This window comes from Acomys russatus, chromosome 1, assembly GCF_903995435.1.
Source record: "Acomys russatus chromosome 1, mAcoRus1.1, whole genome shotgun sequence".
NCBI classification, from domain to species: Eukaryota; Metazoa; Chordata; class Mammalia; order Rodentia; family Muridae; genus Acomys; species Acomys russatus.
This window is the reverse complement of record NC_067137.1, coordinates 99,237,384-99,253,733: the sequence shown is the minus strand read 5'-3', so window position 1 is coordinate 99,253,733 and position 16,350 is coordinate 99,237,384. Positions and strand designations below refer to the sequence as shown.

Sequence of the window (16,350 nt, the reverse complement as noted above, 5' to 3'; positions counted from 1 at the left end):
CAGACTTTCAAAATAGAAGAAATAGCATCTGAACATATAAGATCTACCCTGTCTGTGGTCAACATCAGGGGAGAAGGCATGCTAAGCATATCTGTGCAGGCTCAAATGTGAACCTGTGTGTATGTGCATGTGGAGGCCAGAGATCAGCCTTTGGTGTCATTCTACATACAGTAGGCACTGTCTAAAGCTTATTTTTATTTTTTGACACAGGGTCTCTGATTGGTCTAGAGCTTGCTGCCTAGTCTGGGCTGCCTAGACAGGAATTGCCTGGCATCAGCCTGTCTCCACCTCCCCACATTGAGCAGATTTCTCTCTTTTCATGAGCTCTGGGGACTAAACCCATATCCTTGTGAATAAAAGACAAGCGTTTTATTGGCTGAGATATCTCCCCAGTCCTTGCAACTCACTTTTGAGGAGTCAAAATTAGTCAAAGCAGAAATCCTTATGAGGATGTGGGCTTATTTTTTCGGCACTCTTCTTCAAGATACAAGAAGCATCTTTGTTTCGCCACTTTGGTTTTGCCATTATTAACAGGATAGTGTATTCAGCCATCTTGTGTATCTCTACCGATACAAAGTAAAGTAAATATAATAAAGTAAAGATTTCCTTGGTGCAACAGGGAAGCTGTACTCATCTCAATATACACAAATCATCAAACTAATTTTTAATTTTATTTAATTTGTTTCCTGTGTGTTCTGTTATCCATTTGCAAACAGATTTTGTTAGAATCTTAGCATTGCCACTGAAGTGCAGGTATATGATTCTGGCAAAGGAAAACATCCAACTCTGGTTTTCTCAGGTGTGGGGTGACCACAATAATTACTAGTAACTTAAAATGAGGTTTAAGTGAAAATTCTCAGCCACGCATCCACACAGTGAGCCAGTGTTATTCCAAGGTCAGTCTACGAGCCTGACTGCTCCATTTGTTAGGATGTTGAAGGAATGTTATATTAAATTATGGCCACTCCACAACATTTAAAAAATATGTATAAATTTACAAGTATGACATTAAAACAGAGACATTAAGAATTAAAAATCAGCATTTCTCAGCTATCTTAGTATATTTTACTATTATCAACTTTCTGGAGGTTACTGATCTTTGTCTTGTTTATCTGATTAAAAATTACATAGTATATTAATAAGCAACACTGCTCAATTCTGAGTTTAATCCTGGCTGTTTGAAATCAGCCATTGTGGAAATATGCTACATAGTAGAAACCTGGAAACACTACATTTTGGCTCTAAGGGAGGATATGTGCACATGCGCACTGGTTATTTACTTATTCTGTGTGTATATGTGTGTGGCTATGCAGATGCCATAGTGTTTGAGTATCATATCAGATGAATTGGTCCTATTCTTTTACCCTATGGGTCTAGAGATTGAATCATGATAGCCAGTATTGGCAGCAAGAACCTATACCTACTGAGTCATTTCACTGTCCCCAATTCTCTCTCTCTCTCTCTCTCTCCTTTCCTCCTTCCTTTCTTTGTTTCCACCCTCTCTAGTTTTTTACTTCCCCTCCATCTTTCTTCTCTGCCTTCCTTTCATTTTGTGTTTCATCTCCAATTTCTGTTTAGCTTCTCAGAACCTATTCATCTTGCTTTGTCTCATTCATCTTAACTTGGAAAAACAATCCATTTTCCTAGTCTGTTTGTAACACCTCATGATAAACCAATGGCTTCATTCACTTTCTCTTCTTCAGATCCAAACCACTCTTCCCATCAGCTACTATGCATTTTATACTGATGTCACCTTCTTTCACTCAATCCTTAAGATAAAAGAAGTTATGTTGTTCTCACACTGCCATTTTCATACTGTTTACATTAAACACCTAAATCTTTCCAAGTAATCTATCAAATTGCCTTAAAACCATAGAGCGTAGCCCACCTACTGCACAGGGAACATGGCACTTTCTCTAACATCTGTCTCAAGGATCTTAGACTGTCTTCAATGGAGTTATTGGACATGCCATGGTTTTTTTTTTTTATTAATTTATTCTTGTTACATCTCAATGTTTATCCCATCCCTTGTATCCTCCCATTCCCCCCCCCCCCCCCATTTTCCCATTATTCCCCTCCCCTATGACTGTTCCTGAGGGCGATTACCTCCCCCTATATATTCTCACAGCAGGTAGCCATGCCATGGTTTTTGAAAGGATAAAAGAAAGAATTCAGGTTCAAGTAAAACTGTTGGCTTTTTAATGCTTCCGTGAATTAAAAATAAACTAAAATGAGATAAAATATATACCATTTGACTTAGAACGATAAAAAGATAATCTTACCTCACAATATACATGGGTGGAATCAGTAAGTCAAAAGAGCTTATATTCCCCCATTGTAGATATTTTGCTGAAAATATTTATAATTTATGATTAAGTATGTAAGCACAAACTTGTCTTAGGATAGAATAAATGTAGATTTTCACCAATGCCTCACCAAGTTAGGGGCAGGCTCTGCTCTGTGCAGCAGAAATAAGGATGCTGTCTCCTAGCATTCTCCAAAACAATCTTCTTTTGTTCTGTGTCTGAAGGAAAGCTCTAACTAGAAGGTTGACGACCTATGAAAAGATTCTTCAGAAATTAGCACCTCCTTCAAGTCCTTAAATATTAAGCCAATTTAACCATGTCAAAGACACCAACAAGGGTTTCTCGTTGTTTGAACATTCATTGTAGTTTCCCCCCAGAAGTTTCCCCTTGTTAGTTGAGAAAAGGTGTAGCTTATGACTTCCAGGTGCAAACCATTGTAGCCAGCCATACAACTCAAATGGAAATTTGTTTTGCTTCTTTGTGAAGTTCCCTGGGGGTAAGGTTAGCAGTAGAGACAACAGTGGCATGAGAAATAAAGGCAGAGAACTTCAGACCACATATTACAAACAGAGAACAGAATCACAGAACAACACCATGACAGTAGACTCGTAGACAAGATGGCTACGAAAAAGACACATGCTTGACTGCTATGCCAAGGAAAGAAGATACCAGAATAAAAATCATTTAGAGATGCTGGCAGAGCAGCTCTTAGGGCTGCAGGAGCCCAGTAAAAATAAACAGAAAAGTGAGAACCCATGACATTATAACTGCAAAGGAAAGTTATCCCCACAACTCAGACAGGGAACTTGCTGGGTTAGCTGGGATGTGATACTTGGATGAAACACAAGATGGCATCATAACAGCTCATGCGCTTGTGATGGAGGCCATGGTTAGTTGAGTACTACAAAACTGTCACAGCATGCCACACAATGATCTTAGGCTTGTCCAGAAATAAAATATAAAACACACATCCTGTGTCTGCAATAAAAGTCTTTTTATGCCATCTGAAATTCATGGGGAGGAGTATGTTTTTGTTTATAATCTCTGTGTATCTTTCTTTTTATTTTTCATCCCTGGCTCCTTTGTTTATCTTTTTTAATTAAATAAAGCATCATTAATGAGGAGAGTGAAGGGAAATTGTCTGTGCAGATATAGGGAGAAATTAAAAGGAGGAGGAAGGAAATAAAGGGAAATATGAATAGAAAGAGAGAGGGAAATATAGTATTTCATTCTTTGGTACACAACTTTCTTGGATTTTGCTGAGATTTGCTTTACTTTGAGAAAAATACTGTAGGGATGTAATGACAGGCGGGGTAGTCAACACAAGGATGGCAAGAAAAGATTTTGTTGCCTTTTTGATTTTTATATCTAAGTAATTCTCAGTATTTAAAAATAAAGATTATAATTACTCATAAAATATAGCAATGAGATAAAAAATAGCCATAATGGTCAAAATGTTAAATATGAATTAAAACAAAATAAATCGAACCACCAAAAATTCATGCGGCACAAGATGAGGTGAAACGACAGAAAACGTCTTTGGAAATATACAAGATACATATCTATTAATATATATACACAGGGGTGTGCATATATGGATAGATATATCTGTATAACGGTTTTCTTTCCACCCTTCCCAAGGATAACCAAATTATGGAATTACCATTGTAATTAGGATGAAGAAAACAAAAACCTAAATAAACATTAACATGCTTGGTTTATCAGTTAAAACAGTATCATGCATGTCTATGTTGGCTGATGCTGCTTAGAATGATGGTGTGAATTTCTGTGTAATCCCATGACCGATGGCAGGGGCTGTTAATATCCACTTACATTAGTCTAATATCACTTAGACTATGTTTAAAAAATATGAAATACCAAGAAGTTTGGTATTAACACACTGTATTTATATATATACATATACACACACAGTGCATGTACTTGGGGTTTATGGGAGAAAAATAATACAGAACAAAAACTGAATGAAAAGAAATCCACAAAACTTTTCCTTTAAAACTCAAGCCCCACTTTATTTATATAAACATCTGAAAGAGAATTTGCTTAATGATTCCAGCAAGCTCTTTCCTTAGCTTAAACTTGCATTGGCATTTGAAATCAGGAAGTTCTTGATTTGGGTATAAAATTCTCTTTAACATGGTCAACTATGCCTTGACATTTAAATACCTTGGTTCTGGATCATCTCGCATAAATATATTTCAAGTTAAAGTTTAGCATTGAGCAGTACTATTTTTTTTTTTTTTATCTGAGTCACATCTAATGATAACCTCTGTGTCTGAAAGCTATGGTACACAAGTGTGCTCCTTGGAGTGGACTCAGCTCCGTGGAGCTGGAAGAGGGAACACAACTCATTGTGTCAGAGAACTCTCCCCGAAATGTGGATAATATCACAACCATTCCTACTCAGTGCTCACATTGGTCCTTAGCTTTTATTCTTTGTCTACTATCAGTCTTCTTGTTTCCTCACTTGCCTTTCCTAACAGACTGTGAACTCCTGTGTGGTATCTGGTGTCAGCCTTGTTTTCTTTTAGCACCTGTCCTAGTGTCTACAGAGAGGCTCACAAAAATGTTAAGAAAATAAGTGATTTATCAACCTCTAAACAGAAGGGTTTACACTCACTGATTTCGTGCTTCCCTTGGAATTTTCAACATCTCCCAAATTCTTGGGTAATGGAGTTAAACACAAATATTTTTTTATTTTATAATTTTGTTGTTAACTGTACTTATATAATGAGATCTATAATAGCAGTCAGTGCACAGATGATATATTTTGTATCTTTTATCCAAGAGGTACTGGTTACCTAAAATTCATTAATTAATTCCTATACCTTTATTAATTCAATTGCATTCTTCAAATTTCAAAGCATTCTACTAGGGTTAAAAGTTTTAAAATGTCTTGAAAACTAATTTGTGTTGGAGTAGGTTTGGGTTATAAAAAGTGATATATTACTCAGTGAATTAATGAAGATGAAAATGAGAAGCATTTAAAAGGAATATCACTGTCCTCTGAACATACTCCATTCATTTATAGAATGCCAAGAATGGCAACTTAAAATTCAAAAGGCTCACCTGGACAACTTCTGCATACTTTGGACTTTGTTACAACTCAAATATACGTAAGTGGCTAATATCCATAGCCAAAATGATTAACCAAATTAAGAAATTTTTTATCTGCTAAATTCTTTCTATAGCTATAACATTTATCCCAAATAATTTCCATTTTCTCATTTTTTTTTTCTGAAGTGGAGTATTAATACTCCAATACTGCCATGATATTTCACCCAGGTATTTACAATCCTGTGTGCAAAATGGTCAGAACACTAGGGAAACTTAAATAGTATGATTTTATTAAAGAACTATGTCTTTTTTATAAAGGTCTCTCTAAAGTTAAATTAATAAATAGTTTGTCACTTCTTTGTAATTAAAACGTATATTACTCTCAAGCCTGCAAAAATGAATGATATCTTTTCATAAATAAAAAGATTATAACTAACGCACTTGAAGGTCGATGACTAAGTCATTGGTGCTTTTGTCATCTGTAGGGGATGGACTCTATTGTTCTTCACACTTTGTTTAGGAAATTAAAACCTTGGGGCTGCATTTCTCAGTGTGTCCCAGCAAATAAAACGTCTGACAATTTGTAGAGCTTGGAACAACTCATCGTCATATCTTCTTACTACAAATATCTCATGAAAACTGGATATGATTCAGACCATGCTTCCTGCCAGAAAGCAGAGCTGCAGTAGGCTACTGGTGTTATGCTAAGTTTTAGTTTCATTTAATATAGTTTGAGTCTTACAGTGGTGCTCAAAATAAAAAGAGGGATGAGGAAACTAGGCTGCCAAATACAAACACAGGGATGTTAGATCTGAGCAGCAAAATACACCTGAGGACCACTTCAGAAACAGTAACATTTTTGTCACTACCTGTCACCATCATCTGTTTCATCCTTATCCTCAGTCTAGGCTCTTGGAAAGGAATTTCTGACTGATGGATCGATGGGTGGATGTTTCCTCTTAACTTCCTGCTCTCTTGTAGAACTGATAATTGGGAGTTAATTAGAGGATGGTCAATAGAAACAGAAGTACAAAAATAAGTTAAATGACAACCAGAAAAATCAAACCTCTTGATAACGGCTGAAGAACCAATATGGTAGTTGTGTTATGACATGTTCACTCCTCTGAGGCCACAGGTATTTCTGCTTATTTTATGTCTGCCTATCAACCTGGTCACCAATACTTTTAGAATGTTAGTCTTATAGACATATAAAATCTAGGATGTTGGTTATATCTAATGGCAAAATGCTAACCCATGAATATCTTTATTTTAATGTTATCTCTGTTATATGAACAGCAACAATGAAGAGGGCAAGGCAAGGAAGTAGAAATCTAATTTTATGAAATTCTCTGAATTTCCAAATCTATGACCATATTTTTTTACCAATATGAATTTATTAAAGGCCCTATATTGCTTTTGATTTGCATAAACCATGAAGGACTCCCATCTCCTAGTGATGATTTGGATCCTGTGTACCTTGCCTCAGTACAACTGTAGTTCTGAAGGACAAGGTTTGTGTGCAAATGAAAGTCAGAGATTCTAAATACTAACCTATGCAGACAATACATCAGCATTTACAATAAGGAGTTAAAATCCTGAATCTCACATGTAGACAGATAACAGTTACTCAAAATTTTCTGAATTTTTAAATTTACATCAGTCTACTATGATTTTATCTTTTCAATACTGAGTTGTGACTGCTCAGAAGATATTCAGAAAAATGAAATCATAACTTCAATCACAAAAGGACTTAATTTTCGAACTGGGTTGGGGGAAGGGACTGATGGAGGAAATGGAAGTAAACGTTCAGAATTGTAGATCTTACTACACTAAAGTTTATTTTTTCTAAGTCATGAAATTTAAAAAATCAGCAGGGTATGTTTCTTAACTCCATAGGGGGAGTGAAAGTTATAACGAGGAAATATATTCTTCAGCTTTAATTTGAGATTATTAAATATATCAAATGTGAACCTACCTCGTTTAAATTTAATGGGTTTTCATTTTATATCATTTTTTTTATCATGGGTTAGGATATTTTGTGTTCATTTATCTATTTTTTAAAAAGCATTTCAATTGAATTTTCAATTTTTAGATTATTGTCAATCAAGCTCCGAAAATATTTAACTTGCCTTTAAACATTGTATGACCAAACTATACCAAGTTATGGTAGCCAAATCCCAAGGTGGGTTCAGGTCATGAAAATAATTGTTCACATCTCACTTCAAACCAGAAATGTGAAAACTCCTTTCTAGTTAGAAACATCACTTTATTTAAAAGGTGATGCCTATCTGAAGTCTGGTTGGTGAATTATATGTTAAGCTGCACAAATACATGAAATGTGAGAGTTTCAAGTCGATCTAAAGAACCAGAGAATGATCCTCTGCAACAAAGAAAGTATGGAATAATAACCCTGTTAGCTAAAAATTAGAAGAAAGGGGCTTTTAAGGACGAGATAACAAGCACTGGGTGACTACCCAAATGTAGTGTAGTCCCATCAAAAATCTGGCTCAAAAACAATCAAATTTTAGAAACTGAAGGAGTGAACTAGGATGCTTAAAGCCAGAGTTTTCATCTCAGTGTCCACACAGCACATTGCAAGTGCTATGACATGAATGTCACCATTATTAACTACTGCACATGTAACTGGATGAGTTCTCCTTGGCAGTTCAAATCCAGCCCTAGAAATTGGTAGGTTTTTTTTGTTTTTTGTTTTTTATTTTTGTTTTTTTTTTTTTTTTAAATTTCTTGTCTTTGGAGAATGAGGTATTTTTGGAGTTCATTGTCAGATTAATATGCAAGAAGGTTTGACATCTGGTAACTCCACCAGTGTCAATTACATCTCCAAGGTGAACCTCTTCTTCCACTGGTCCAGTAAGAACACTTATTTTCTTTTTATACAAAATACGCCTCTGACATCTTTCTCTGTATACTCAAGTCACTTAACAGAATTTTGTTAAGTAGGCAATAAAATGAGAAAGAAGAAATGTTTATTCTTCAAACATAGTGAGTTACATTATTGTAGGTAGAGAGGTTCAATAATTGTTTCTACCAAGCACTCCATGCTAGCTCTTACAAAGGCATAGCTCTATATCAGCTTTATTATTGTGTTCTTTGCTGTGTACTCTTGAAGATCAAATAATTTCAAAACTGCATATTACTATCCCTTCCATATCCCATTCCAAAAATGTGGTCATTGAATTTACATCTTCTAGATTTGAGTAAAATAAAACATGTGTGAACTTAGTTTGGGATCATTTAAAGCTGCACTGTTCAAATTCAACCTCAAAAGGCACTATCTGTTCTTAGTCTGTGGGTCTGTGGGCCTCATGGTTCTGAGATGTAAACTGTCCTTTATCTTATGGAAAGAGATATATGGTTTTTTAAAAGACTTAATTAGGGTAAAGATGTTAAAATAATTCAAAGTGGTTATGCTTTTATTTTCAATGAGTTGCAACGCAGAGATTTGATAAGTATTGATCTGTATACAGTTATCAATACTAAAAAGTAGAGAAAATCAGAGTGAGGATAGGCAGACAATTTTAATTAAATTCTACGTATCTTAAACCAGTCTTTAGAAAACATTGTAAATTGGATATACTCAGTCCTTAGCATCTAACACACCCTAAAAGTACACAGGTGCCCTCAAAAAAAAAAAAAAAATGTGCGGCATTGCATTAGATTGGAGAATTGGCTTATTTAGCAAGGCTTACTACTTTAATTTATGGCAATCACTTATAAAAAACATTTGACCATAAATGACTAGAGGATAGTGACATCTTGTGTTGTGCCTAAATGGTCAGAAATACATAGGAAGTAAGTGGAATAAATAAATTCATTTTTTAAATGTGTGCTCAGTATGTTCCCAAATCACTTCAAGAAATCAGATGAACAAAGTCACATTAACCTTCCTTCCACAGAAGTAAGCTCTCCAAGAAAGCAAATCATCCTCTGGCGTGGCAAGGTCAAACTATGAGTATGTAGCTTTAAGAAACTAATATCAGAAACCCACAGAACTTCCAGAATCCAGAGCCATTTGCAAGAAACCAAGCAGTCAGCAGTTACCAAAATCCGAACCATTCTAAGCCATTTTGGGGTAAGAAAACCAAGTTTTAAATTTTGATATATTGCTTTTTTCATGAAGCATAATTTTCTCTGCAATTACAAAGAGAAAATATACAATGGCTTGCCTTAAAAATTTTAACCAATATAAAATCACCCAGATGATTAAGTGGAATTTTTATCTATTTCTTTTACCCTTTGTATAAATGAGACGAGACTTTTACTTTCAATAAACATACACAGAAATTCGATGATATCTGTTCTCTATTATATACATATAAATGTTTAACTTAGAGTAAATCTAGAAAAGACAACTTGGGAAAGTCAAGAGAAGAGAATCAGGATGGCAGTCACTGCTGGACATTATATCATATATAGCTCACTAGAAAGGAATACCAGAAAATATCAAAATGTATCTGGGTCCAAATGGGGAACACACTGAGATTTCCAGTGCCAAAGTCAGTTTAACTTCAGCAGTCGATACATTTTGAAACATCACAGCTGTTGACATGGCATGGCTTGGTACTAATTTTGTATTTCTTATACTACATTGTTTCATAAGTTCTCTAGACATGTAATGAACAAAATTAGTACAAATGTAATACCATGTGAACTGCTGTAGAAATCCCATGGAAAATAATTTAGGTTATTTACTTATTTATGCCACTTACGATTAGAACAAATCTGAGACTCATATGATACCCACCTTTTTTTTTTTTTTTTTTTTTTTTTTTTTTGGTGGGGGGCCTCCATTGCTAGGTTTATGACTTCAAAACAAAAACTCTGTTTCGAATGGAGGCTTTGCATGCTCTTTGCCCGTGTGGATCTTTTAGTTGCCATTTGGCAAATGAACATTTGCAACAGTAATTCCAGTGTGTAATCTGGGCACCTGATCGTGCAAAATCGGTGTGCATATTGTGCATTTTTCTTTAAACATCAGAGACTTAGATTTTCCAGTTCTTTCATGGCTCTTTCCATGGGATTTGATGCTTTTGTTGGTAAATTGGTATTTATATATGTATGCAGATACATATATAGATATAAAATACACATACATTAAGACACTATAATATATATAAAGCACATGTATAATCACATATATGTATGTATTGGAGTTCTTGCAAATAAAAAAAGAAGCAAGCAAAACAAGACTGACCTGACCTACCTGTACTTGGTTCACATTCGACAAAGTCTTCATCATCACTTGAACATTCAGCAGATGAAACAAGGTCATCTGATGTTGGCTATTGATGTTAACAGAACAGCAAGGAGCATAGGGAAGAGAGAAAACAGGAAGATAAGGATGCTGATACACAAACATATTACATCTTTTTGGTTGCCCCCTCCCACCATTACTGACTTTTCTCTGCTCAGGACTGCCTGTATAGGTCTCCTGTAAAGCTGAGGCCATCGAACTAGCTACAGAGACTCAAGCCTTTTCTTCTTCAGAAAATTACACTGTACTGTCAACTCTGATTTCTGGATGAGGAATCAGAGGGAAAAGAGTTGCAAAGAATTGGCATTGGAAGGACCCAGCCAACACTACAGGCACTGTGCTCTGAAAGCGACTCAGTGCATATGGCACATGGTCTCATGTGCACTGTTGGGGGGCTGTGAATCTATAGGCAGTGTAATTAATGAACACCATGGAATGCTATTCATTCAGCACAGCATAATAGCTTCTCTTGCTTGCAGCAATTCATTCTCATAATTGCTGCAATTAGCTGAATTAGTAATGAGGACCAGCAGAGTGATGCTGCACAGGACATGGGTAAGACTCTTGTTGAAGAGAGCAGAACAAATTCTCACCACACTAGTTCAACTTAAATCCATGTAGTTTTTAATCCTGCAGAAATTTCCCAATGCTATGTAATTTTCTAGAGGAACAACAGAGAACCATGGGCATTGGCAGTAAGATGGACCCTTGCCACATAGTAGGTAAGAATGAATAATATGTATAACACAAATTACAAGTACAACAGATACTAGGGAAAGAGTGATGAAGGAATGAGTGGCTCACACACACTCAACCCCAAACAAATTTTGGTCATTATATCTAGACATACCCAATGGGTTTTTTAATAAATACTCATTTATTTTCTTAATATTGTTAACATTCAGTGAGTTGCTGATTTTGTTATTCCCAGCCTATTAAAGTCTGGATCCATATTGAAGAAGAACAGGTACAAAAGAAATGCCTTCTTTGTCTTCTGAACAAGCATTATAAGTCAGTTGTGTTGTGATTGATGTGCATGCATTCTTATTAGACACAACTACTCAAACTATCCATTGAGACAGGGATGTTGTGTTTGAAAGACTAGACATCAGAGAGGTTAGCTGACTTGTTGAGAGACACACAGCTTATAAGAAAAAAAGCTGGGATTTTCAAGATACATTACCACTATGCTTGTGGCTCATCATGGCTCTTTCTATACCCTGACTTACATATATTATAGGCTGAAGGCTGGAGAGGTGGCTAGGTCACAGCCAAAAGTAGATATTAGAGGTTTAGTTATGATCCCCAATACCCCAAGGCAGGACTTCATATGGGCATTGGGTCTTAATAAGGTACTTCAGTTCAAATGAAATAATTAGGATGTACCTAAATATAGTAGGATTAGGGTCTCTCTATAAAGAGAAAATTGGGGTATAGACATAGAGAAAGAGGGGTCTACATAGAAATACAGAATAGAGAATGGCATCTAAGTTAGGGAAAGAGGCCACAAGAGAAGCTGACTTTGCTGACACCATGGCTTCATCAGTCTTCAGAATTATGTGGGAATACAATTCTATTGATTGAGTCACACAGTCCAGGGCACTTTGTTACATCAGCCATAACAGACAAGCACACATGACAATTCAAGTGGTTATTGTTTCCACCTTTTTAAAAAATACAGATATTAAGTGGATGACAAGAAAAGGAAAAAGAAACATGAAAAAAAAATCACATCAGGTAATTTTTATTTCATTTTCTTCAAGGCAGAGCAGGTATCATAAGCCATACTATAGACATACTATGTCTGAAAGAAACATACTTCATCTCTGTTCTATCAGAATATTAAAAAATAAACACTTTTAAAAGGTTCCCTTTTGTAATTATGTACTGCTGGATTGCACTGTACCATGAGCTGTATTCTGGGGATTTATACTTTGTGCCAGAGAAATTGTATTCCCATAATATATATATATATATATATTCCTTTAAGGGAAGGGAGGTTATGAGGGAGTACATGTACACTGTATGGATAGAGAAAACAATTAGCTGAAGCTAACATCAGTTTGGGTGGGTCATGATCATAACTTCATAATTTATTATTCTTTTCTTTTTATGTTTTATTTTTGATTATGTACTTTGTGTATGTCTCTGTTGAGTGAGTATTTGGGAATGTAAATGTTTAAGTGCAGATATGTGTGTAATCCACTGTAAAGTATTGGATCCCCTGGAACTAGAGTTACAGATGATTGAGGGTTACCCAAGTCCGACACTAAGTGCCAAACTTGGGTTTTCTGCAAGAGTATAGGCAGCCATCACCCCTAAGTTGTTTTCTAGATCTATTATTTAACATTTTGAAGCATGTGCTCTCTAGGAAAATGGCTTCTCCAGTTCAGAGGAAGAATGATTTGGACTCATTCTCCAAAATGCCAACATTGCATAAGTACATATACAGTATAGTACTGCTTTTAAAATTTTATGGAAGATAGGTAATTAGAAGAAAAACCTTCTGAGAAACTGCATAGGGTCACGAAGAAGTTGAAAACTAATATATATATATGGAAATAGTCAGTGACTACTATACAGAACTCAAAGAATGCCCTTTGTGGGGTTTCAGTCCCTACTATTGAATAGAACTCTAGAGAGTTCATATTGTTTGTGATATTCAAAGAATAAAATGTTCATGACCATACAACCCAAATACTCTTGATAGTGGCGGACTACCCATGTTGGTAAATATTATATACCATATTATATCAAGATGACTTCTTTACTCAATCACTCACTCATTGATGAATATTTGTTACTTTAGATATTTACCACACACCTATTAATAAGGCACTGCAACTGTGATGAAAGATTAAATGAGAGATGAAGTGGCTTGTCTGCTCTGAGAATTCAATCTCTGGTGAGAGGGCCAAGTAAACAGGAAAGCTCAACATGGCATACTGACTGTTGTGACAAGAGTTAACATAAGTCGCCAAGGGAGCAAGTAGCAGGAGACTACAGCTATCTTTCAGACAGAAGGGAAGTAGAAAACAAGCCCTTAGGGAGAGATGAGAATAAAGTAGTACAAACCGAGGATTGGAGGATGGAGAAGGAGAGGGGCATTTCAGGTAAAAATAACTAGTATTTGTTAAGGGTCAGAAGAATAAAATAGCTTCATTTATTTGCACATTTGTAGGTAGTAGGGTTAGAAAAGATGGTTTGGAATGACAGAATGATAGCAATTTGAATGATCATCTTTACTGCAGAAGCCTCAGCTAACAAGCATGGGTTTAATAACCCACCCCCATCAGAATCCTCTTCTTCCCTTCCCTCCACCTCATCAGTGTCACCCATCACAATCCTTCAGAAGCAGACAAACATGATTTTGGAACATGGTCCCTAGAAATGACAGGCACAGTTCTTCTGGTGTAGATTAAATGACCTAGTTGCCTTTCCCTAGCAGAGTAAAATATCCCTTAGCCCTTATATATTAACCGTGTTTTATATCAAAAACAATAATTCCTATTAGTCTATTTTAAAATAGATTTCATATGTTTAATCCATATGTTGGAATTATTCAATTCTGTACTAGGTCTCATAAAATGGAAGATATGCATTATAATAACTTTCAATAAAATATGTCCATGGCAAGTACCTTCTTTATTCCTTTCCTGAAAGATTTTTTTATTGCATTTATATATTTTTTCTACCAGTGCTTATTAAAGCAACCTTAGAATAAAATTAGGATTGAAGAAAGCTCAAAACTCTGCCCAGGTAAATTTATAGATGTGTTTATCTTCCAATTCTCTCAGTTTCTCAAACCTGGCTTCTCATTTCTGTCCTGTGAGTTATTGTTTCTGTAATCACCTATGCCTAATTATTTATTCTGAAGCCTCTGCTCCATCCCAGCATAGGGGCATATTTATACCCTTCTCCATTATTATCTTCTATCCATTATACCTAGAAGTGTCTAATGTTATAATCAGGACAACGTTTGGCAGTGTCATGGCATCTCCTTTCCTGACTGCCCAACTGTCATTTGTGATTTCAAATTCTAACCTTTTGGCCTTGTATCTTACATCAGCACTAGGCTAATCAGTTAGGGGACAGCCATTTCTCTCGTCCCAGCTCCTAGGAACGATGATTATTTGACTGAGATTAAGTGTAGGATAAAATAAGTCTGCCATAGAACAGCTTTATGGAATTATAAATAACATACTCAAGAATGATGATCTCCATTCTTCCACTGAAAGGGGAAAAGAGAAAGGCCCATAAATATTCCAAAGTCCCACAGAAAACAGCCGTATATCTCACCAGCTGCTCTATGCTAAACAGAATTAAATTCTTTCAAATGTTGTGGCTTAGGCAATTCCCCTCTATTCTGAGGCTAAAGTTAGAGCTTGAAGTAGCTCATGCCTGGAAAGAGAGAAGGTCTATGCACCTCTTAAGAATTCTATATTTAAAAAAAGGACAACAAACACGGTCCACACTGCTCGCCACCCTCATAGGGGAGTGGAATAAGGGGAAAATGGGAGGGAGGGAAGAATGGGAGGATACAAGGGATGGGATAACCATTGAGATGTAACAAGAATAAATTAATAAAAAATTTTTAAAAATCAATAAATAAATAAATAAAAAAGATCAAAAAGAAAAAAAAAAAAAAGACAACAAACTTACTTTTCAGTTACCAATATCTTAGCAACTTTAGGCAAACCTATGACCTCAAGTGAGGCCATAGATATTTGAACCCTTTAAGTTTATACAGTAGCATTTTATCCACTAAATTTTTGCCATCACATATTCTGGTCTTTGATTAATGTCAGCATATGTACATCCCTAGATTTTTACATTAAATCATAGAGTAATAAAAAAAAAATCACGGAGCTTAGGAAGTTAAGAAATGTTTGCTTTTACTGCTTTTTTCTACTCCCATCATTTCAGTGAACTGAAGCACAATAAGGAAGCAATGTGAGAGCACAAGATGAACAAAGGCACCAACTATTCTCTTGTTATATTCTGATTGAGTGTGCTCTGTACAGTCACCCTCAATACAGGAAGCTGACATTCTCATGACAAAATGAAACATAAATAATTTTAGCTTGTCACACTCAAATAGAGCACGGGAGCATAACATAAGGCAGGCATAACTGATGGTACTAAAGAGATAATGTCATAGTCTGGTGAGAAGGCGAACTCCAGGGACCTTTGCTTCTTTCCTCTATATGTCCAAGTAGCAATGGATTGCTAATTTTCACTCTCTTTGCCATGCTGTGGGGTTTCAATGCATCATTTCCTCTCTTCTCTCTGCACATCTAAGCTAATGGGTTGCCAAGTAAGATATGCCTGCATGCATAACTTGGTTTGTATTCATGAGGAATAAGAAAACTTTAAGGAGACTGTTCTTGGCTTAAAAGACACTACATTCAATCTAAACTATACTCTTCATGCACACTTCCCTATATAAAACACAATGTGATCTGGATAGGTGATTTTGTTTATGTTTGCATTTACTTATTTAATCATTCATTTCCATAACAAATATTTATAAGTTGTTTATGATATAATATGGAAATTACCATACTGGGCATTGGCTAGGTTTAATCTTTGTCTTTATGTGTTTTACAAACTGTTGAACTTGAGCTAAAAAAAAATAAACGCCATAGATCAGTTACAACACTATGAAAACCTTGTTAAAACTGTACAATTAAT

At 35.5% G+C, this 16,350-nt stretch overlaps 1 protein-coding gene across 38 annotated transcripts in view; it reads right to left on the bottom strand.

Moving 5' to 3' along the window:
• Positions 1–16,350, bottom strand: part of Nrxn3 (neurexin 3) — a 1,522,640-nt gene that overhangs the window by 40,690 nt on the left and 1,465,600 nt on the right. For 26 of the 38 annotated variants that reach the window (XM_051149743.1, XM_051149800.1, XM_051149769.1 and 23 more), the window contains one exon: positions 10,606–10,684. The exons of 1 other annotated variant lie outside the window; for it this stretch is intronic. In XM_051149743.1, the coding sequence (XP_051005700.1) occupies positions 10,606–10,684 (79 nt within the window). Of the gene's footprint in view, positions 1–10,596; positions 10,685–16,350 lie in introns of all 38 variants that reach the window. 11 more of the 38 variants (XM_051149829.1, XM_051149873.1, XM_051150001.1 and 8 more) reach the window with 1 other exon arrangement.